The sequence below is a fragment of the Helicoverpa armigera genome, chromosome 29, assembly GCF_030705265.1.
Source record: "Helicoverpa armigera isolate CAAS_96S chromosome 29, ASM3070526v1, whole genome shotgun sequence".
Classification (NCBI taxonomy): domain Eukaryota; kingdom Metazoa; phylum Arthropoda; class Insecta; order Lepidoptera; family Noctuidae; genus Helicoverpa; species Helicoverpa armigera.
Window position 1 is genome coordinate 1,710,732 of NC_087148.1, and position 25,157 is coordinate 1,735,888.

At 36.9% G+C, this 25,157-nt stretch overlaps 1 protein-coding gene and 1 long non-coding RNA gene across 2 annotated transcripts in view; both read right to left on the reverse strand.

Annotated features, from left to right (window-relative positions):
- Window positions 1-19,713, reverse strand: part of LOC110378525 (Krueppel-like factor 8) — a 46,967-nt gene extending 27,254 nt beyond the window's left edge. Inside the window, exons 1-5 of the mRNA XM_064042564.1 lie at window positions 19,225-19,713; window positions 15,001-15,221; window positions 14,591-14,648; window positions 9,337-9,393; window positions 29-113 (exon numbers count right to left, since the gene is read on the reverse strand). Of these exons, the coding sequence (XP_063898634.1) occupies window positions 29-113; window positions 9,337-9,393; window positions 14,591-14,602 (154 nt within the window). The 5' untranslated portion in view covers window positions 14,603-14,648; window positions 15,001-15,221; window positions 19,225-19,713. The remainder of the gene's footprint in view (window positions 1-28; window positions 114-9,336; window positions 9,394-14,590; window positions 14,649-15,000; window positions 15,222-19,224) is intronic.
- A 461-nt stretch (window positions 19,714-20,174) lies between these two features.
- Window positions 20,175-24,710, reverse strand: LOC126054213 (uncharacterized). The gene is made up of 2 exons (XR_010277960.1): window positions 24,435-24,710; window positions 20,175-23,873 (listed from the first exon to the last, which is right to left on the reverse strand). It is a non-coding gene; the product is annotated as an uncharacterized LOC126054213 (long non-coding RNA).
- Window positions 24,711-25,157: the final 447 nt, after the last annotated feature.

Consider the following 25,157-nt stretch of genomic DNA (forward strand, 5'->3'; position numbering starts at 1 on the left):
AATAAGGACTTATGCTACAGCAACTTACCAACTGTACGACCTCGTCTTCTAGGAGTAGGTGGTCGCTTGAGGCTCAGGTCTACTGGTTCCAACTGGATCGGCGGCACGCAAGCCTGTAACAATGAGACGAACAATTTATCGGTTTAAATACCTGTGCAACTACAAATGGAACAAGATTTTCTTTTGCAATTGTTTATTATTTTTGTAAGTGACAGTCCATCTAAAACGATTTTTGATCCTGTAAATAGCAGCTAATCTAACTTTAAACTAAAATAAGTTTTTTTTTGCCAGAACCATCACTACAAGTCATTCAAGTTTCTCTGGATTTCATTATGTGCTAAGCCCTTTCTTTGGCCTCCAGTCTAACTGGTTGCAGTTGAGTACCAGTGTTAACCGGGCCACACGATACTCCTTGGTCCATCATACCTTCCCTCCGTTGCTTCTTATTTGGGTCATTAGAAATTGGTAAAAATTCAATCATTGGTCCCGACTGTCATTGAACATCCATGGCAGTCGTTACCTGTAGTCAGAAGCCAGTAAGTCTGAGAGCAGACTAACCAAGGGGTATCGGGTTGCCCGGGTAACTGGGTTGAGGAGGTCAGATAGGGCAGTCACTCCTTGTAAAGCGCTGGTAGTCAGCTACATCCGGTTAGACTGGAAGCCGACCCCAAAGTAGTTGGGAAAAAGGCTCGGAGGATGAGGATGAGTTATTTGGGTCATTCGACATAAGTTATGTATTTCAATTATATCAGTAATCTTCATCTAATTCCACGGTATAAGGTAAATATTGAAAATAAAACAAGTTACGCTAGTAGTTCAATAGGGCAAGATGCGCGCCACCTTTACACCGTTCGAGACTCGAACCGCTGACCTTTCGACGGCTTATATCACTTTCTAGCATAGAAACCTACTAGCAGTGCCATTGATGAGCTTTTTCTTGGATTTTATCTTAATATTAAAATCTACATTGATGACAACTGCCTGTTAAGATCCAGAAATAATTGAGACACTCGTGTGTAACTTCAGAATCAACCCGACTTGGCAAGACTATCCCTAGTTACCTATATTATAATTTCCCGAACCTATTTAAATACCAAGGTACAGGTACAGGTACAGATAAGTGCTGAAAAAGTTCCCTCTGGAAACAGCTTGAAAAGCTCCCGTGGATCACAATCTAAGCAATCACAAAGCTTATCTATATCTATACTAATTTTACTATATAATTTTCGACTTTCATACTTACGTACTTAATATTACTTAATATTAATTACATATTTAGAAATACAGAATTATCTACATACTAATATTATTAATTGTAAACTTAATAGTTAATACCAATGTTCCAAAGTCAATAGTTTTAAAAAAATCTGATCCAACAGACAAACTGTTGTATACAGTTTTGTTGGACATTTTGTACCTTTTAGAATAATATAATGTACCTTGTAAGCAATAATAAATAAATAATAATAAATAATCAATTACTGATACGTGGATGAAACACCGGTCAGTAACTTAATGAAAACAAAGAGACAGCACCGGAGGAATTTTACGATGCATGGCAATAGGTAGATGCCTTAAAAAAACCAACAGTACCCCAACTAATGAATGATTTGACCTCTTCCACATACGCCATTAAACAAAGCATGAACAAGCCTAAGGATAAATCAACAGTAACGTCGTTAATTGTGAAACTATGACGCTAAATATGAAATTTTCAACGATTACTATGAAAACGGCAGTGGTTATTAGGGTTGTCAGATTTTGTTTATTATCTCTGTGGTTGAGAAGTATTAGTTTTTCGATTTGTGTATTGATTTTCTGCTGTGGTAGCGAATAGTGGATGGACGGAGAAGATGTTATATTCTAGGTACTAATTGAGATGAAACAGTAAAATATTTTGACATCGATAAAATGCTATTTTTCATTACGTTGTGCGAAGCTTAGTACTACGGCTCGTGGATGAAACCGCTGGCAGAATCTAGTATTAGAAAGTTCTGAGCATACAATTAGAATTTTCGGGACATTGAAAGAATTTTACAAATCGTTCCAGTAGTTCCTCAGATTTACGCGTTCAAGTAAACCAGCTGTTCGGCTAATTAGAATGCAAAATGTAAGTTTGTAGGCTCTTACTAATGAACAGGCTGAGATGAAAAGCATGGGTCAAGAAGACCCTAGAAACTGTTATGTGGGATGCGAATGAAACTGAGGAAAACAACCACTAATTATGTAAAATTAATATTCAAATAGGCAACCCTAAAGGAAACGGAGTAAGTTTAACAACTGGTTTTAAACGTTTGAGTTTTTTATTAGTTTCGGATATACCTGTTTTTATAGAGCCGCGTTTGGTATTAATTTAAATGTTATTAACTTCAATTGGTGGAAATGCTGTATTATGGGGAGTGGCTTCGTAATGAGACCAAGGTTAAGCAGTTTTTAAGTGGAGGAGCTCGTGGCTAAGTACCAGTTACTCGGGTCGATAGATCATAAGGTTTAGCAATGCTTGGCGTAGTCCGTGAAGTCATGATCATTTCATGACGATTTTCTCTATGTTTCGGAAGGCAGGTTAAATTGGTAGGTTGTCATTTGAACATATTTGGCAGTCTTTACGGGTAGGCAGAAACCAAAATATCTGACAAATTGTCTTCCCAAGAGGCATTATCCGGTTGCCTGAGTTACTAAGTTATGGAGGTTAGGTAGGCAGTCGCTTCTTGTAAAACACTGGTACTCAGTTGCATCCAGTTAGACAGGAAGCCGACCTCAACATAGTTTGGAAACGCTCGGGAGGTGATGGGAGCTGTCCGGATTAGACTGAAAGCCGACCCCGACATAGGTGGGAAAAGACTAGGCAAACAATAATGTACTTATTACTACATACATATCATAAAACAAAGTCCTGCAAGATTTCAACCTGAAGAAACAATTAGTTTGAGCCGTTAATAACACATAATTTACTTGAGAATTATAACACTACATAGAATTACAGTTCGGCGTTGATCGTGCATCTTCGTGTGTAGGTCGTGTGGGATATGGAGGGTCTAGTGTTAGAGACGTGATTTGCATTATTGTTGATTTAAAATGGTTATGGAAATATTTTTGGAACTCTCAACAGTACAAAAATATTATATTTTTCTCATATGTATGAGGAATTATACATAGCTCTAGTAGTCGGTGGCAAAATTAACATAAAAACCTTGATACACCGACTTCTACAGCGATGTAAATAAAAGAGACAGACAGAAGAGGATTTTTACTTTCGTGTCTATGGAGATTTTCATTAACAGCCGTACTAGATTTTACTCATTTGTTTGTTTTATATATTTTCAGGCCGCCGCATTTCAAAAGCAGTCGTTACAATTCTCGTCAGAGGCGGATTTGAGAAAACTCTGACACTAGGACTTGTCAGATGACAAAACCTAACTCGATAAGAAATTTCAAGTCAACAAGCTTTACCCAAGAAAAACTATAATCCGCTATATAACGAACCGCACACAACGCAACGAGTTGCGCATACACACCGAGCAGACACGCCCCTTCACACTTGTGTAACATCACGATTTTTATCGATAACTACGTGAACAGCCCTAATTGTGTCGTGATTACATTGTCGTGCGTGGACATGTACAAATTAACTTGTCTGCGAAGGAAAAGAGGTCACAATTATGTCGTGCTCATAAAAAAATATCATTAGCCTAGTCTTTTCCCAACTATGTGGGGGTCGGCTTCAAGTCTAACAAGATATAGCTTAGTACCAGTGTTTTACATGGAACAACCGCCTATTTGACCTCGCTAACCCGAAACCACTTGGTTAGTCTAGTTGTTAGACTTTCAGGCATCTGACTTTCGACGTTAAGGGTATTCAGAAGTCAGAATGTCTGACTATCAGTCTTACCAAGAGGTATCGGGTAACTGGGTTGAGGAGATCAGATAGTCAGTCGCTCCTTGTGGCACACTCGTACGCAGCTACATGTAGTTAGACTGGAAGCTGACTCCAACATTGTTGAGAAAGACTAGACAGATGATAATAGATATAAAGACAGTTTTAAACCATCAAGTTTTGGGAAAGTATGTAGAGTACCTTCAGGAGGCCACTAAAACTTTAGGTAGAATGGTATGCAGACATAAATCCATGAAGATTTAAGAAAGTATGTAGGTAAAGTACCTTCAAGAAGTAAAACTGATGGTAGAAACACTATAATTGTTTATGTGAAACGCCTTTAGATGGCGCCGACATCCGCTTATGAAATCAGCCGCGCCCAAGCACGCTACCTCAGCCGGTATTGTCAGTAGTACTGGTTACATACCTAGCGTTTTCCTAAACATAGTTATTTAGTTTCTTTCTATGAATTACTAGCTGTTTCCCGTGGTTTTGCTCTACTGCTGCTGAATAGCTGAGTCCCGAAGAAAACGACAAAGTTTCATAATAACTTTGCACTCCCATTTTACCTAGTCATTATCATCATCAGCCTTTTAATCGACGGTTCCTAAGACGTTTTGCTTCACCTTTAATCAGTCATTGGTGTCCCTGATATACTTAGAAAGTACATACAAACTTAGAAAAGTTGCACCTACTTGCGTGACCTGGAATCGACCCGACACACTCAAACTTGTGAGACCCCTTTAAACGGTGAATTTTCAAAAGTCCCATCTTTATGCTTACCATAACGTATGAAGATGACGACCTCAATGGCGCAATGGTCACCATGCCGGACTGCCGAATATGGGGTCCCGGGTTCGATTCCCGGTTCGGTCGACATTTGTGTGATGAGCATGTTTGTTGGCCGTGGGCTGGGTGTTACAATATATATTTATCAATATGTATATATGCAGCTATATATATCTAGTTTATCAGTTGTGTTAGCACCCATAACACAAGTTAATTAATAACTTACCATGGGGCTAACCGACCGTGTGTAAAAATGTGTCCAGACATTATTTATTTACTTATATTATGAAATTGAAGAGTTTGTTTATTTGAAGACGATCATCTCAGAAGCCGGTTTGAAGAATTCTTTCAGTGCCAGATATCCCATTTATCGAGAGAAGCAACTTTTTATACAAATGCGCGGATAAAAAGTGGGACCTACACCCAAGGGTCGAGGGTGAAACCTCGGGTTGAAGATAATTTTGACGCAATTTCCATAGTATAAAACAAAAACCTCCCAAAATAACCAACTTAAACTCCACGAAACGATCATGAAATTACACCACATCGTTAACTACAGTTCAGTTTGCGTAACTTTAGGATGTTACCGATGAAGCAGCGTTAGGAAACCGACCGCGCCTAGCTTGTACGTCATCATGATTTACTATATCGCTGGTTTCTTAGATCAGGAACTAACTGGAGACGCCAACGCTGTACATGATCATCATCTCACAAGCCTTTCCCCAACTATGTTGTGGTCAGGCCGACCTAACCAGATGCAGCATAGTAGCAGTGTTTTACAAGGGAGCAACTGCCTATCTGACCTCCTCAACCCAGTTAGCCGGGCAACCCAATAACCCTTGGTTAGACTAATACCCATTGCTGTACATGACACATTTTTTAAAGAGTATGAGTACAGCCGCTGTACCCGAAATCGGCCTTTGATGACATTATAAGGAGTATATTTCTTGTCACATTCTGTATCTATAATAATGGCGTCGAGGCCAATTGTCTTTTAAAGTTGCTGTTCTTATTTAAGGAAATCAGCCAGCTGCGCAGGGCATATTATAGTGAACAAGCATTTACTTGGACACAGGTGCACTCTCTATTATTTCATTCTTATAGCCCGATGGGACGACAATCCGACACCACCGGAGAGAGATCAGGCGCAGGACTGACATTTACGTTCTCACCGATGCACGGGTGTATTAATCACAAACGTCCAGTCTCCGGGCTGATTTGTGAAAGTTTCAAGGCGTCCCAGATAAACTAGTGGGTGCAGAGGGATCGAATTCTATAAATTTACTAAGTAATACCCATATGTGTTCCTTCTGAAGCCCTTTATATACCAGGACAGCAGTAACTCTTTCAAACAATCTCACAGCCCCGATAATCTACAGGTCCAGGACCAGCTTTCACTAGGTCACCACGGCGCTAAATCTTAATTTTGAAAGCAGAACCAATAAGGCACTTCGTTAGAACCTTACAAATAACATAAAGGCATTTGTAGCACAAATCTAGTTTATATTACCTCATATTTTACAACTTCAGCCGCCTTAATTAAATTAATATCAGCATAAACCAGATCATGGATAACAAAATGACTAGCGGAGATGTCATAACGCAATATCTCCTAAGAAAGTAGCGCGACAACATGCGGGTGTTCGGAGGATGAAGAATTTGACTGTTTTCGTCCATAAACGCCTTCTTTGGACCCGATACATTCTTGGTAGTACCAAAAATCGATGTCAGAAGTCTCAAAGAACGTGAACGCCTCGATAGTTCACTTGTAACTAATCGTTTTGGTTATGCCCATACCTTATGTATTTGACCTAGAAGAATGCGCCTGGCCTATCTGAATTATGGCATCTCTGCTATCATTCCTTCCTCCGTGCTACCAACCCACTCACACAACACTATAAAAGCCGAACTTTCCCGAATGGAACCCGAATAGAAAACGTTTCGCAATCGCCCAATCCCGTCGCACAATCAGATAACTGACAAATCAATAGATCAATTACGATTGGTCCGTTCGAACGTTCCATATTCAAATCGGTGTATCGCATTGGTCCATTTAAATTTAGAATTTATTTGGAATGAGTTTTGCAACGGTTGCATTTTGCTGTCTGTTGGCGATTCCCGATTCCTATTCGATACGGAATCGATTATCTAGTGCCTTATTTCATCGATGTTGAGAATTCTGAAGGTTCCTATCGTTATGTTTATCTCCTATGCTTTTATAGGATATTCATGTGAATATAATGGCATTTAGACTACCCACATACTGTAGACTAAACAGTCGGCCGACAATTGACCCGATGATTGCCAATTTTTGAAAGAAAATCTTGAATCCAATCAAAGTTTTCAGTCGTTCTAATACCGGCTAAATACCTGATCATCCTAATGTGCGTACTACCATTCATCTTTATTTTTTTAACGACGTCAAAAATCATCAAATGACACCTCCCGCTGTGGGTTAGCAGCGGTGAGGGAGTGTCAGACTCTTACTGACTAAAAACCATCGTGTTCCGTCGTAGGGCTTTTATGTACCAGGGCCGCGGTAACTCTTTCGAGCAATCCCGCAGCCCACCATTCATCTTCATACTGATATATGAGCCCAAACAAACTATCGGCCGACTAAAAGTTTGTAGTGTGGTACTCTTATGGTTAGTAAAAGTGTAACTCGGCTACTGGTGTTAAAGTTAGGTTGGATTCAGTTATCGTCTTTACTGGTTTAACGGTAGTCTCTATTATAGGTTAAACTACTGTTATGTAACGTATAAGTGATATTCTAACGTAGTGGAGATTAATTTAAGGTGTTAAGTCTTAAACTTATATGAAAACTCTCGGTGAAGATAGTGAGCGTGATTTTTTTTTTTGGAATTTATTTACAAATAACTTTTTACAATATCTAAATAATAAATATATATACAACATACAACTAACTTATTAAAACATTGAGTTTCATACTAACTTTTATTTATTTTTTACGTTTTATGGGTTGAATTTTCGCAAAATCCCGTCTTTATGATGTTTCAGTCTCAATACTCAATTCTTTATTAGAATTCCATAAGTCACAACAGGTGGTACATTTTGATTTGTGACAATATGGACCCTGTAGGGCACAGCTTTAAGAAGTAGGAGAGTTCTTCTCTCTTTCCGAACTATGTTGGGGTTGGCTTTCAGTGGACCCAGGTGCCAGGTGAAAGGTACAGTGTGCCAAATGGAGCGACTGTCTATCTGACCTTAACCCAATTACCAGATGATAATTTTTGACCCGTAACGACTGCCAAAGATGTTCAATTGCCAGCAAGGACCCACCAATTTAACATGCCTTCCGAAACGCGGAGGAACTCATGATGAGATGGTCAGCCATTTAAGTTTTCTTTTATTTACTATTCCTAAGGTTACAATATTTTTAGAGGTTGCCTCTATTCAAATTAAACAGACTTTACCTCGATAAAGCCCCTTTTATGGTAAAAACAATTGCTCAGGCGCAATTTACACGTAATAATATTCTATGGAGACACGCCCGTTGGCCATTTATTTCTCATAAAGATACTGGTCGGCCATGCAATCTTGTTGACTTCTTCATGATAGAATTTTCTAGAATATTTACCATTTTATAGGTTTTGATTATCTACTTATACATAGGTGCTTCAAAAATGGTATCTTTTGCAGAAACTAGGAACTTTTTGTATAAAAATAAAATAACCGACGCTGTAGTTTTAAATAAGAGGAAGATGAAGAATTCTGCATTCTTAGTCCTTCGTGCCAAAAAAACTTAAATAATATATAAAACCAAAGGGTTTACCTTTATTTAAGTTTTTTTTTATCGGATGTGACCTGTAACTTATAACTATAACTTATTTTCAGAAATTATATCTCATATATTTTTTTTACACGCAGACAAATTAGCTTTAGCACATTAAAGACACAAATTACAGCAGAACTATTAAAAGAAGGTGACATAATGGGCGGTCTCATCGCTTACAACGAACTCTTGCAGACAACCTTTGGATTGATAGAGACGAGAAGAAAAAGAATATAAAATACTGTGATGACAAACTAAATGCAATCCAATACCACAAGCTTATTGGTTATAAAATTAACAGTCGTCACTCAGGGTTGTCAGGCGTCAATACATCAGACGGTATATCATGGTGAATAGATAGGGTCATCACCTGTGCTCATTCCCATAGTTATACACCTTATGCCAACTGTTACTGCAAATATTAACTCCAAAGTAGTTGCCCGGGTAACTGGGTTGAGGAGGTCAGATAGGCAGTCGCTTCTTGTAAAGCACTGGTACTCAGCTGAATCCGGTTAGACTGGAAGCCGACCCCAACATAGTTGGGAAAAGGCTCGGAGGATGATTAACTCCAAAGTTGAAGCCAATATTGTAAGACTAAAGGCACCGGAAAGCGGCACTGGGACGTACACAAATGTTTCTTCTGGTCTACTAGCTCTAAAAACATTAACAGACCTGTGGACATTTCTAAAATGTCTGTGGAATAACAACCTTTATGAGCGAACACATGGTCATGGAGTCGCACCAACGCGACGCGTTCACATTTCTGTACCTCTTTTATCTTCCTACCCTAAGGAAACTACTTCAGCACCCGGATAAATCGTAGCCAATGCCCTTTCTTAGGCTGGTAAAGGTTGTCGTAAAAGTAATGGGAGGTACTCACCTCCATTGTAGAGGGCAGCACGGCGCCTCCACGACGCCCCGCGCCCTCCCTCTCATCCTGAAACAAGATAATACCATTATTAAATACTGACAAACATACAGACATCAAGTTGATTTGTGCTATGTTCCATATTGACTATCCTTCATCATCATCAGCTTTATACGCTATCCCAATGTAAGGAGTTATCTCGTACAGAGAAGCAATCATTCAAGGCGGATTGGCAATTCCCAACATTAAGGTCCAGGTTTCCTCAAATTGTTTTCCTCCACCTTTTCTCAGTCATTAGAGTCCAAGACTTTGAAAGTAAGAACTTAGTAAAGTTGGTACTTCATGACCTAGAATCGAACCAGACTCTTAGAGCCAGCGAGCACTGGTGACTTTTGTCATGGTGAAAATTTTGGCACTTATTAAGTCCGTGGATGTCTATACATATAATAAAATGATAGGAAAGTCAAAACTGTACATTGAATCTTTTTTTAAAAGAATACTTGGGGGGTGATCCATAATCGATTCTGAACCCAAATATGTAGTTTTTAGAATTTTTGTCTGTATGTCTGTATGTTTGTCCCGGATAAACTCAAAAAGTACTGCATGGATTTAAATCAAATTTTGCATGAATATTACCTGGGGCCGGTTCAACACATAGGCTATATATTATCACGCTATCACCTACGGGGATGAGCAATGAACGATTAAATGCACGAGAATGCAGACGAAGTCGCGGGCAACAGCTAGTGTATGAATATGCGCGCATGTTACGACGTGACAACTGGGTGGCATCTGGCATCCATCCACAATTGTCACGGTGATAATAGTCACCAATGCGCGCTAGCTCTTACATACTTTAGATAGAACGGCCTAAGTGAGCACTATGTTTCATATTATATCCACAAAAACTACAACCAAAACCGCAAATCGGCGCTAGGCAGTAAATCTAGCATCGTGAAGATTGACAAGCGAACGCTTCAAGCGGTCGAGTGAAAGCGCAAAATGCTATGTTGTTCCCACGATACATTTGTTGAAGTAAATGTGTTGTGAGACTCACGGAGTAGATAGGTAGCGAACATGTTGGCTGTTTCATCATCGAGCCTTTTCCCAACGAATAGGTAATAGTGACGGCATCTAGACCGGAGGCGAATGGCTCAGGACATTTAATAGGGCACAAGTATTTGCTTGGACACAGGTGCACTCACTATTCCTTCACTCTCTGCGCGCGATGGGTCGTCAATCCTATATCACCAGAAAGAGATTATAAGCAAAACTGACATTAACGAGGTCTCTGACGCCAAAGTGTACCTATCATCATCATCATCATCAGCCTATCGCAGTCCACTGCTGGACACAGGCCTCTCCAAGTGCACGCCACTGAGATCCATTTTCGGCTTCTCGCATCTAGCTCCTGCCAGCCGTTTTATAAAAGTGTCTCATCAACTTCTAAACTCTGGGCAGCTTTGTAAAAGTTTCTTAAAAAACCACACAGCAATTTCAGCTCGACATAGCATTCGACTTTTACAGTGAGAGTCTCCCTCGAAAAAAAGCGTAAATACTACATATGTTGTTCTAATACAAGTTTACATACCTATATTACTGTCATTTTTTATCAAAATCAGCCAGGTATTTTTCATGTATGTTTCACACTTGCATATACCCAATCTAGTTGTATTTTCCCAGCAGAATTACCAACATTGCACAACCTATCAATCCGTGTGTATTCAGTTCCCATACAAGGTCAGCTGTCATTTTACATGTAGGCTCCATATTAAGCAGAACTATGTATGTTTACATACATATGTACATTGTGGAAGACTTGTATAGTTTCCGGTTCAGTTAGCAGTTGTAATTGTAGCATCTTGATGAGTTTCATTGAACTTATTTAAACTAAGGTAACAAAACCATGATTTATCAGTTTTGTTATAGGTACATCTTGAAATATCTCTATGTGATAGAGGCCTGTGCCCAGCAGTGGGCACAAAATTTTCCGTTTCGGAGAAGCACGACAAACAAACTAGTTATGATTTCTGACTCGAAGTTAAGTTTTCTTGTGGCGAATCTCTTATATCTTTACTAATATTATAAAGAGGAAAACTTTGTTTGTTTGTTTGTTTGGTTGTAATGGATAAACTCAAAAACTACTAGACCGATTTTAAATATTCTTTCACCATTAGAAAACTATATTATCTGCGAGTAACATAGGCTATATTTTATCCCGGTGCGAGCAGTAGCTCCCACGGGACGCGGGTGAAACCGCGGGAAAACGGCTAGTTGCGTATAAAAAACCATAAGAGGCTTAAACTACCTGATTCACATACATAAACGTAACTATCTGTTTCTCGAATTTCAGCCGCATCCCGTGAGAACTTCACCCCAGAGACCTAATATGACATATGTTACTCGGAGCTAGTCTAGTTTTCCAACAGTAATAGTTTTAGCAATATTCAAATTGAAGCATTTTCAAATCGGTTCAGTAGGTTCGTAACCTTCAAAACCTCCACCAAAAAATCCTCTATTATATTAAGTAGTATGGATAGAAGACTACAGGAGTTCTGCGCAGGCGCATCGCCGCCATCTTGTTCGGCCTTCACCTAGTGGCGCCAACTCATCCTGTATAGTAGTTAAAGGTAAACTGCTACTCATCTGCTGATTTAGAATTTAAATGATAACATTATACTATTGTTCATTAGAGATTCGGATATAATGTGTCGAAATTACAGAACTAAATCTTCATAAAACTCAAAACTCTAGAATAACTCAACGGATTTTCATGCAGTTTTCACCAATCCATGAAAATCCGTTGAAATATTCTAGAGTTTTGCCGCAGCAGGACGGTCAGATTTATATTGAGATAAGTGACTAGTTAAACAATGTGGTTTTGCTTACCCATACCGATTCACAGGTTCGCATCACTCGCTATATTTTTAGAGTTCACCCGCGTCCCGAGGAAATAAATTCGAACACATGGAAAACAGTAATTTCCATCAAGTCTTCCACGAACACTGGCAGATTTTTGAAAATCGGACTAGTTCCTGAGATTAGCGCGTTCAGCCAAATAAACTCTTTAAGTTTATAATAAACATAAAAGTAACTAAGTATATGGTCTTTATTTTTTACGGTAACAGTTTTAAGCCAATACTACTGAACCGATGAGAATTATTAGGTACCTGATAGATGGTGTAGTGTAGAGCCTGAGAAATGGCATCGGCTAGTACATATCCAGGTGCAGAAGTGAGTTCCCTCGGGACACAGAAGAACCGCGGGTAAGTTCTGATTACTTAATATTATTACTAACATATAAACATGTATTTCAAAAAGGAAGAGGATACAACATGACCTCAAAGAGTTACCTACGAAGGTCAGTAAAGAGGCTGAGTCGTGGCTTGCCACACGATCTTATTAAGTGGATTAGTTTTAAAAGGCGAATCATAAGTGTAACTAGTATTGTTCTGCGACTTTGACTGTGGTACTTTTAGCAAATAAAAGGTCAATATGAAAGAACTAGCTTCTGGCAGCAGTTTTACCGGCTTCCCGAGGTGGCTAATTCACGCCACCGGGTGAAAAGTCTAGCCTTCCTCAATAAATAGGGCAAACATACAAACATAACTTTCACCATAATATTGGTATGGATGGATAGCGGAACTACCTGATCTTTGGGAGTAAAAAAATAAGAGAGTTTTTTAACTACCACACGTCAAGCAAAGATAAAAATTGTATTACGTTGTTGAACTAGAAACCTGCTCATTTTTGGGAAGTAGGTACAACAAAATAATTCATAGCTAGGCTAACGATATTTTTTTCATTAAGTTCCATTTCAACCCTCTGTAAAATTTCATCAAGGCCTAAGTATGAAATACATCGAGTCTGGATTCTTTCAGTAAATAGGTAAGTACTATTACGGATAATTCTCCCAGCTGCAAAAAGGGCGTCTTGAAACTTAATTGAAGGTGTAGAAGTTACATTTCCAAGTACAGTAAGGTCGATAAAAAGGCATGTTCGTGTCCGAATGTATCAAATCGTGTGTTGCGACACGACTTCGTTGATGAGCTCGTCTCGTAAGGCGAAGCTCTTAGTTTTATAACCGTAACTGTAGTTTTAACATCATATAGACTAGTAAACTAATATTATGAAGAGGTAGATTACAAACATTGGGATAATCTCCTGATCTACTTAACCATCTCATCTTCATCTGCCTAGCCTTTTCCCAACTATGTATGTTGGGGTCTGTTTTCAGTCTTACCGGATACAGCTATGTACTAATATTTCACAAGGAGTGACTGCATATCTGACTTTTTCAACGTAGTAATCCAGGCAACATGATACCCTTTTGTAAGGCTGATTGTTGGATCCAGCTCCAACTGGATCCAACCACTACTACGGCCTCATTTTTATTTCTTGTAAAAAGAAACGATTAAAACTTAACCATGAAATTATGTATGTAATAAATAGCAAGCCCTTATTGTATGACGCGCGAACTTTACCCTCATTAACAAATTCAAATCTTTGCCTATCTACGTGCATCTGTTTCAAAGAAACATTCATTTGTAAAATGACTCCTGCCGACGAGTACACACTTTTTTGTTCACGAACCATTTTGGTGAAAACTTTCCATAACACCGACGCGAATTGAGTTCTTTTAAGCTTGGGACTATATCTTGCCCTTAAGTGAGACTACTAGTAGCGATGGTCGAGATAGCAAGGTCAGGACATCGCCGCTCTATTTTGACACACTGCTTACCACACCTTCGGCGAATCTCCGCTCATTAGGCTTACATGTGGCATCTTTGGATTGAAGCTAGTTTTAGTTAAGAAAACTTAAACTAGGCCTCATGTACGAATATTTGTGTGCCATCCGTCTAATATATAAACGCGAAAGTTTGTATTTTGTTCGCCTTTCGCACAAAACTATCCAATGAATTTTGATGCAACTTGGCAGCAATATAGCTTATATATCAGAATAGCATATAGAATATATTTATATCCGAGTGCGGTAAGGAATTACCTCAAAAAGCGGGTGAGCCACTAGCAGAAGCTTTATCTATGAAACGAGCGTTTTGAGCACTTTTGTTGTAGGGAAGTCCTCTAAGATATACTCGTAGTATTTTTATATATTTTCAGTAGTTTTGTTGTACCGGAAAAATAATAGGTACATGATCTGTGCAAGTTTCAACTGTCTATCAGGGTACATGAGTTACAGGCTGCCGACGGACGGACAGCAAAGTCTTAGTTATGGTTACCAGTAACTGTATAGGTATTTACTTACCATATAAACCATGAAACTCCTTTAGTGCGTTCTTCACCTCACATGCTGTATTCGCGATCTGGGGGGCAAGGAAAGACCATTAAGCAATCATTTCAGAAGATTAGTACTTACATAGGTAGGATTTATTTCAATCAAAATTAAAGTTCACGCCAAACTTTTTGTCATCACGAAATATTACGCGGGTCGTTGCGCAAAAACCATTTTTATTTATCTGAGCTTTAATTTTCTCTAATCATCAAAGTAATTTTCAGTGTGTACTGCTTTCAGAGTAACCAATTGAAATTATTTTGAACTGACTTCCCAAAAAAAGAGGGGGTTCTCAATCAAGATTTTTAAACGTTTTTCCCCAATTCATAACTCCTGCCAAATTCGCTAGAAAAGAACTAAAATAAATTGGAAAAAATACTTACAAAGGAACGGTATTCTATGCTCCATGGTAGAAACACAACTTAACATTCTACTTTTAACTTAATATTACATTACTGGCCTTCAACTAAGAAGTTTTGAAGAGAATCACATACTTGAAAAAACTACATTTAAATAAATACTGGCCTCTTTATAGTAATTTGTTATTATTTAAAACTTTTTGTTAATTCTTTTTGTTGGTGCCTCATGCTTATAGTTGATGGATCTGAAACAAAAGAAAATCATTTAAATACATTTTCAAAAGTATTTTTCTACACTAATGCAGTACCTAAAGAAAAAAAATCTCAGGCTCCGAAACTGCTGGACCAACTTCAAAAATTCTTTCACTGTTGGGCAGCTCAAAAAAGTCAAAAAGTCGTTTTTGACTGGTAAAGAACCAACCTCTTGAGTATGAGGGTTCCAGTTCAGGCAAGTACCAATGCAACTTTTCTAAGTTTGTATGTACTTTCTAAGTATATCTTGGACACCAACGACTGATAAAAAGGTTAAGGAAAACATCTTGAGGAAACCTGGACTATATAGTCTGAAATCACCAACCCGCATTGAGCAAGCGTGGTGATTAATGCTCAATTCTTCTCCGTGTGAGAGGAGGCCGCAGCCCAGCAGTGGGACGATGAAAAGGCTGTAACAGTTGGGCAGCTATACTTTTCCCAAGTAATAGTCTATGTTTTATCCCGGTACGGTATTTCGCAAGAGATGCGAGTGAAACCGCGGGAAAGTGACTAGTCTAACATTAAAATGATATTTTCAATTGGAATATAAAAAGGGCAGTACCATATTAGAGTTGGCATTAATTATGCATACAAGGCGTGGTACAAAGGCGTTAAGACAAAGCAACCTCAGTTAAAAATAGTTACTTTTTAATGATGTTACTTGGCAAGTTTTCATACGCCTTGTTATAAACCTACTAAACGCAATGAATCAAGTATTTAATTTTCTATTAAAACTTGCCAAGTAATCATCATTAAAAAGTAACTATTTTTAACTGAGGTATGTGTATGGAACTTGGTACTTATTCAGATCTCACTTCTTTTATAGGCGAAGCATTCCCATATTATCGAACTTGGCAGTCTTTCACATTTTTGTTTTGGGTGGGATTTCATTTATTTTTGTAAGGTTGTTTATTTTATTTTTTTCTTATGATGAAGTTAGTTAAAGAAATGTCTCATTTATACTATCTTTTAGATTTTTTAATATGCACTATGTTTCTTACAAAGAAATGAACTAGATTAACTATGACTAGATTTACCAACTGACTGACATGACATGTTATCATATATTATATTATGTTCGTGGATCAAAGTTACACATTCGTTATTTTCGAAAGTGATTCACACTTGGCCGTTTTCAGATTTTTACTTTACTTTGACCAAATACAAACCTTTGAACCATTCGAAGATATATTATATAAATATAGATAAATTTAGTTCGTTTTAGTTCCTTAGGGGTATAAATTTACACCGGGTATAAAACACCTTCATTATTTTGAAACCGACTCACACTTGGCCATTTTCAGATTTTTCCCTTTACCTTGACATAAAGACCTACCTCCATGCCAAATTTCAAGTCAATACGACCATTGGAAGTGGTCTAGGTTTTTGATGAGTGAGTCAGTGAATAAGTGAATAAGTGAATAAGTGAATAAGTGAATAAGTGAATCAGTGAATCAGTGTATAGTAAAAATAGCGATTTTCTGACGTCAATATCTCAAGACCTACAATAGGTATATTAATGAAATTTTGTATTTTAGATAAGTGAGGGGGTCTCAACAGATACTAGAAATTTGATATGCGTAAATAAAATAGATTTTGAGTTACAGGGGTCGAATTTGGCCCGAAATGGTTCGTGTAATATAACCCACGGCCGGTGTGTCGCCTTTTGCTCGAACTTGGCGGACACACTGCCGTGTGTCTAGATGGCCCAAAAACATATTTAAAAAACACGCAAAATAAACAAAAACTTTGTAACTACGTAAATACTGTAAAATCACAAAAAACTGGCCAAGTGCGAGTTAGACTCGTGCCTGAGAGTTGATCAACTACCTACCTAGAAAATTTATCAATTTACGGTTCTTGTTATTTTCCTGTGAAGATATACCTAACATGGTGAGGTTCAGTTTTTCCCTTTGGGTATGGAACCCTAACACTGATAATTCTTTGAAGGCTAAAATACATTTGCCCCACTTACTGTTTAATTTAAGTTTCTATACCTACTCATAGGTACTAAGTACCTTTTTTTTTTTGGCTGAGGAAAATGCCTGACGCATACACACACCGCCCGGGGAGACGGTGAGGTTATGTGGGGCTTGCACCCACTAAAAACCTCAGCGTTTGTGCCGTCTTCTGCCTTTTAGAGGGGCCACGAGGACCAAAGACGACTTTCGTGGAGGTATTATTATTATCATGAAAGCGTTAAAACAAACAAACCACTTTGTTAAATCATAATAAGGATTTTTATATTTGAATAAATGGAGCGGTTCTGTGGTAGGTACTAAGTACCTACCAGAGGTAGATGGCGCTATCACATGAAATTATTTTTTTTTTTTTTACTAAAAACCGTAGCGCGATTTAGACCAGGACAACGCCATCTATCGAACGAGCATGCAGTATTTATCGCACTGCATTAATATGAAAGATTTTATCATTATTCATTTTGAATAAATGGAGCGGTTCTGTGGTAGGTACTTAGTACCTACCACAGAACCGCTCCATTTATTCAAATATAAAAATCCTTATTATGATTTAACAAAGTGGTTTGTTTGTTTTAACGCTTTCATGACAAAACAGGTGCACTTATTGAGTAAAATAGTTGGTATTCTAAGAATTGTGACACCTCTTCACACACCGTTGGTAAACCCCATAGTATGTTATTAATTAACATGATGTGTTATGGATGCTAACACAACTGCAATACATATCATAACACCCAGACCATGGCCAACAAGCATGCTCATTACACAAATGTCATCCATAGCATAAATCAAACCTGGGCCCTCATGTTCGACAGAACGGCATGGTGACCATTGCACCATTGGGATTGTTCAATCGCACCTAACTTTTAGGTATTGAAGTTTAGTAAAATAACTATGTTACTTTGTTAATTTATAACACTCAAAAATAAATAGACCCTAACAATTCGAAGTTGGTATATCCACAAGTGTCCTCTATGGCCCCTTAGAAAATAATTCTGGTGGCATTCTTAAAGACTTAATTATACTTATTGCCAGTCATAAATTAAGTGGACCAAGGAACCAGAAAGAAACATGAATTTATTAATTCCTTTTGTAGGTGAATAATGGCATAGGAAATAATTCATTCAGCCTATAATTGCCCTTTTGTAAATAATGTTTGAACATGAGTTTTTTACTATCATGATTGGATGTCAGATACATGATTGGAAGTCGTGGTGGCCTAGTGGGTAAAGAACCTACCTCTCAAGTATGAGGGCGAGGGTTCGATTCCAGGTCAGGCAAGTACCAATGCAACTTTTCTAAGTTTGTATGTACTTGCTAAGTATATCTTGGACACCAATGACAGTGTTTCGGATGGCACGTTAAATTGTAGGTCCCGGCTGTCATTGAACATCCTTGGCAGTCGTTATGGGTAGTCAGAAGCCAGTAAGTCTGACAACGAGTCTTACCAGGGGGTTCGTACGTATTGGGTTGCCCGGGTAAATGGATTGTGCAGGTCAGACAGGCAGCTGCTCCTTGTAAAACACTGATAGGTACTCAGATGCATCCGTTTAGACAGGAAGCGACCCCAACATAGTTGGGAAAGAAGCTTAAGAGATGGTGATAAGTTTTTTCTAATCATGACATGACTGTATGTTAGATTAAATTACTAGAAAAACATTTTTCATGGCTTAAATTCACCTTTCACATTTTATGTTAGAAGAATTTCAGTAAATTTAAATAATTTATGAAGAACATTTTGTGTCTTTAGAGTTTTTAATTTAAATCTACTTATTTGGAAATGGTTTTTGATTTCAATTGTTTTTTTTTTTTACCTAAGTTTAGGTTTGTTACCTAATCTAAATCTAATATTATTGAAGTTACTGCAGCAATTGCACAGGAATTAGTTAATAACGCTGTTTATTATGCATTACGCTACAATATTAACAGTTTCAAATACTACTCAAACACAGTGAACAATAAAAATATATATAATTTGAAAACTGCTAACTATAAATCGTAAAAAAATAATACACACCTCGAAATTGTAATCCAAGGGTTTACATTTATATCACTTAACAACACACACTCACAACATTATTTTTACAGCTTTTTCAAACAAAAAACAGTCACTAAACCATTACTTTTACATTTAAAAACTTATTCTATCGCAAAAAGTTTTTCATAAACGTCACGACACGTAAATATTTTCATTGAACTGTCAAAATTATATATATTACCCGATCGAAAAAAATGGAACACGGATACGGAACAAGTATTCCCACAAACGCGCCTATACAATTTAGTTAGGTTATAGTTTGAAAAAAAATGGCGCAAAAAAAATTAAATGGTGCGTTTTGTTTTACTTTTAGCAAGATATCCAAGTTTTCTGTTTCGAAATTTTACGCGGCCGAGCCTGCTGTCCGGTTGCAGCGGCCTTCTAATACCTACTGTTCAAGAAATAACGCGAGATAGTAATGGCCGTTCGCCGTAGCGGCCGGTTTACGCACAGGTAATACAGGTACAATATACCGTGAAATACGCCAACATTGCCCACATTTTTTGAATAAAACAAGATACTTCAAGATTTTTGTATGTAACCTGGGATATATATTTTATCTGTGGCAACACTAAGATTAAACGCATGCATTGGTTAGCCAATATTTAAATTTTGACATCGCGTTCTTGATCATATAAACAAATTTTAAGGCGGGCAAAGTTATCTGGACTTTTAGCCAACTTTACCCACCATGATTTTAGTGGAATTATAACCCTTATTTCAATGCCATAAAAACTAGCTAAAGCTTTCTGGCAATGTAAGCGATAGCTAAATAAAGTTATGCCATATCATGAATATTTTCCTATTAAAATGGATGGGCAATCTTACCCTGATATTTTTTCCCTTCTCCATACAAACGCTCTATAGCGATTTAAAAGTGCCAGGGTTGTCTCATTGGATAAATTTCTACAAAGTCAGGGAATAAAACATTTTAGGTACAAAGTGGTTTATTAAGTCAAATCAATCGTAAGTACTCGTAATTGTGTTTGAGATTTTTAAATCAACTAAAGAAATCTGATAACTAAACAAAACAAAATTAAATACCTATTCGTAAGTAACTAAAAAAAAAAACATAAAAATAATTAGTCTTTAACCTCACAAGCTCAAAGTCTCTATCAAGAAATCTATTTCACAAAAAGTATATCTACCTATTGCAGATAGTTACACTTTTCATGAAATAGATCGCACGGAAATGAACCAAATAAAAAATATCAAATGTAAAAAAATAATGAAAAATGAAGGCATTATTTTGCCGTGGCGTCAATACCGTCAAACTTCGAGCGAGAAGAGGATAGCGATATCTCCTCGAATTTTGGACGCTAATATCTCTGGCATTATGAGAAGATTTTATTTAATTTTTCTAGAATTCTTAAAATTGTTTTTAACGCTTCTTTACATAAACATCAAAATTATACTTTAAAAAAATTGTCAACACTCCTATTAACATTTTTATTATTAATTATAAAATGTAAACCTAATAATGTTTCAACTAGATAATTATCTTTCCCCGAATATAACGCGAGGAATGGTATAAATTCTCACTTTTTCAATCTACATACTAAAATATTCTTTGGAGAACACAGTCTTTAACAAATCACTTCAGTAATTTAACTTATTTTTTTAGCAACTAATCAATGCACTGAGTTGCATACCGTGTTTTAATAGTTGTTTTCTATATATTATTATGTTTGTGTAGATATAGTTTATTCATTACACATGTATAGATTTTATTAGTTTAAAAAAATACAGTTATCTTACAGTGGCCAACAAATCGCACTATAAAGACAAAATAATCTTCGACTTCGTAGAACAAACTTCTTGTCATATTAATAAAAAAATTAATCAACTGGACTACTTGCTTTGTATTTTTTCGCTGCGGGAAAACAACCATTAAAATTTCACGGTATATTTATTATCATTTTACCTACTAGTATCAATCATTATAATCTATGTATTATTTATTTATCTATATATATGATTGAATAAGATTGGAAACTGTCAAACAATCAACAAAACAATATTTCAAAACAGTATTTCACTCAGTTGCAATTAAAGTTTACGGGATTATAATTAACATTTTTACCAACTTATGAAATTATTTTCGAAAAATGGAATTCTAAGAAACAATAATTCAGAAAAGTTCGGCAAGTAAATTTTCATTGAATGTTAAAATTACTGAAATCTACATGAAATATAATCTGACCGCGTCGAGTAATTGTTGGCTCGGGTAAAACTGTTACAATATCTTCTAAATGTTCAATGGTGCAAATGTCGTCAACTGTTGGATAAGAAAAAGTCGTTCCTGTATCACATTTAGATTCTTTAACCTTGCGTAAAAACTTTACCACAGGATTTACACCATTAATCGATAAAACCTTACCTACAAAATGTTTCAAACTCTTTTTTGTAGCAAACTTAGCAATAATCCAATCATTTTCTTTAATTTTTTCTTGATTTTCAGAAAAATATTCAATGTCATGTAATCCAAAGGAAGTCGTTTGTGGGGGCTCAAAATTTTCTTTATCCTCTTGTTGGAGGAATTCAGCTATGTAAAAATCATTTATTGTCTCGTATTCTTCATCGGTATCAACTGTTAAAAATTCTTTCGATGTAGAACTTGACTCAGTATCAGAATATTGTTTATGTTTTCTTTTTATTGAAGAACATCTTCGGACTGAATTTATCCCCTTTCGATTTTTTCTTACTGCATGGTTACTATTACTTTTCTTATTGTTTCTATCTTTTATCTTCTCTATTTTTTTCTTTAATTTATTTTTCTTCCCGTCTTGTAGGCATATCGGCAAGTCTGTTTTAAACGCAGCTACAAACGGCATATTCTCTGCCATAGTGGTAGCATTTTTTAACAAACAAACATCATTTGCTGGTGTTGGAGATTTTATGCGAATATTCGAAAGAATTGTTATTTTACTTTTCTTAGCAGGACATGTGTTTGTGGTATCATTTGAAGCTTTAAAAAGGTCAGAGGACGATGTTGTCATTTCAATACGCAATGATTGGCTTAAATAAGAATTTATTACATCAATACATTGTTTGCTAAGACTTTCAGGAATATTTGTATCCTGCCACTGGGGGATACTGATAGTATTTTCCAAGTCTTGAGCATAATTATCATTAATTTCTGAACAAAGATCAACAATTCCTGGTACATAAAAGCCAGTTTTTTCGTCTAAATAGGAAGATTCATCGTTTGTTTTTTGAACACTAGAAACTTTAACGGATTGCCTTTTTACTTTCTTATTGCAGGTACCAACATTTATATCAGAAATGCTTACCGATTTGCCTGGCTCACAATTGACTTTTTTACTCCTCTGTACTTGCATAGGCTTTTGCGCCCTGGTCTCTGTTAAATAATCCACTAGTACTTGATCGATTCCATATGATATTATTTCCTCTTGCATTTCTGGGATCTTTTTCAGAACTTCTTGCGGATTCAATGGAAATATTCCTGATGCCCTAAAGCCACTTATTATGTTCCTTTTTTCATTTATCTTAATTACTTCGATTAATTCATTGAGCAATTTCGGGAAATGTTTTTTATTTAACGTAGTTTGGGTCGGATTTTTGAGCTTGTACTGGTACAAAATTTTACGCCAGCACTTTTTTAAAGGCGCAAAAAAAGCAACGTCTAGTGGTTGTGTAAGATGTGTTGACCTCGGAGGGATGAATACAAACTTAATATTATGTTGCGCGCACAACTCTACTACTTTGACACTGAAATGGCTAGATAGGTTGTCGCAAATGACAACTTTTGCCCCCTCAGTTTCTTTTGCCCACGAAATAATTATTGTTTCAAAGTAATCCTCAAACATGGCGCTGTCAAACCAGCCTGACTTAGTACAATTATATCTGGTTTCTGGCGGTCCTCCATTAATCCATTCAGAGTATAAATTTGTTGCTTTATAAACCACATATAAAGGGAGGCACCTACCAGCAGCGGTAGCTGTAAACATCAGAGATATGTTTCCTTTAGTGGAATTCACTATTCTTTCAGGGTATTTCACCCCTCTTCTAAAAATGCTCTTAGAAGAGCCTGGGTCGTCGGAAAGGTTAGTTTCGTCGAAATTGACAATGTTTTCAGCTGGTACATCTTTCAATGTTGTACTTAAATTCTTGAAATAATTAAGTATTTCTTGAGATCCCTTTTCAGCTCTCGCCTTTGAAATATTTTGGGTAGTTCTCAAAGTCAATTCATTAGCATGTCTTACCAAAAAGCTCTGTACCCATGCATCACCAGGAATTTTATTCTTAAAAATATGATCCCTTGAGTTTTTCTTCACATATTCATGAATCAATAGCTTCAGATCTAATTTTGTTAGCGGGGAGCCAAAGGTGCTAGAAGCTTGTAAAACCTTAACTATTTGATCTTCTTCTTTGGTTGTTAAAGCAGTAGGGCGACCAACGGGTTTCAAATGTACTTGTTTTATTTTATTAACTATAGTACGCCTTGGGATTCCAAATTGTCTTTCAGCATCTCTTGATGAAATTTGACCTGACTGAACAGCTTCACACGCAAGCATCAACATTTCGTAAGAATAATTTTTGTACATTCGTGATCCCAGTTCTCGTCTTGACTTTCTTTGTCTAATGCGTGATTTATGTGTGTTTTTCTGAAATACAAAAATGCAAATGCGTATACGGATAGTTTATGTTCAAAAAGGTTAAGAAGAGAAGACGGAAGAGGAGAAGGAAGAGGAGAGAGAGGAGAGAAGAGACGGGAAAAGAGAAAAGAAAAGATAATTTTTTACATTAAAAAGCATTTTGACTTTGACGAATATGAAAAAACCGATAACAAGCTCTGCCCCAGACATTACATAGAGTGAGTTATGGTCAAACAAAAAACCTATATAAATGAGCGTCTAATGCTCAGACTCGAAGCTGCGCCATTTTTATTGTTGCGGTTTAAGACGCGCTCCATCTAGAAATTATAAAATCAAAGATATGAACCCTAAAACATACACCCATTTTTTGATAGTCGTGTAAAAATAAAATAAGAAGTGTCAACCCTAGGTGTTTCGTTAAAGCGGGCAATGTTGACAATGATACGGCTGAACATTACTGGGTAACATTGCCCGTTATCATAACTTTTTATTTACATGAATTACAGCAACGAAACTATCATCAAAAGACTCAGGACATTATTTTACACATAAACAATAGATTAAACTTACCGGTGTATTCGCCATAATGCACAAATTAACTTCCAAATATTCACAGAAATTGCCCACAAAAATACACTCCGTGTTCGACAAGTTTCGACTGGTAACTGAGTGAAGTTACGAGCGAACGTTATATTCTGTGTTGCCAAATGCATATTCGATTTTCTACCAATATTACTAAAGTGGTCGTAAGTTTGGTAGTTTTTGTGAAATTAGTAGATTTTCATAGAAATTATGTTTGGGGCAAAGATTTACCTGGTGGCAAAGTTGGAGCATTTCACGGTACCTACAATGCCACAATAATTATGGAGACAATTACTGCACAAAATAGTCCCGCTACTGTTTGAGGTCGTTTGCGTGCTTTTTAATAGTGGAATGGCTCAATGACCTTATTTTAATAATGCGATGATCATAATCACGACTGTACTGTCGCGAGGGCCCTAAATACAGTGATAGTGAGATTATAGGTACCTACATAGTGAAAAACTTTTTGATTTTTATAAAATTAAATCCTTGCTAATCTCATAAATGTGAAAGTAACTCTATCTGTCTAATTGTCCGGCTTTCCATGCCAAAACTATTGAACCAATTTAAATGTCCAGTACCACAGAGATAGTCTAGCTAAGCTAGACTCTAAGAAAGGACATGGGCTACTTTTTATCTGGGTGCGCGAAGTTGTTCCCTCGGGACGCGAGTCAAGCCACTGAAGCGAGCTTAGGTTTACAGCAGCACCTA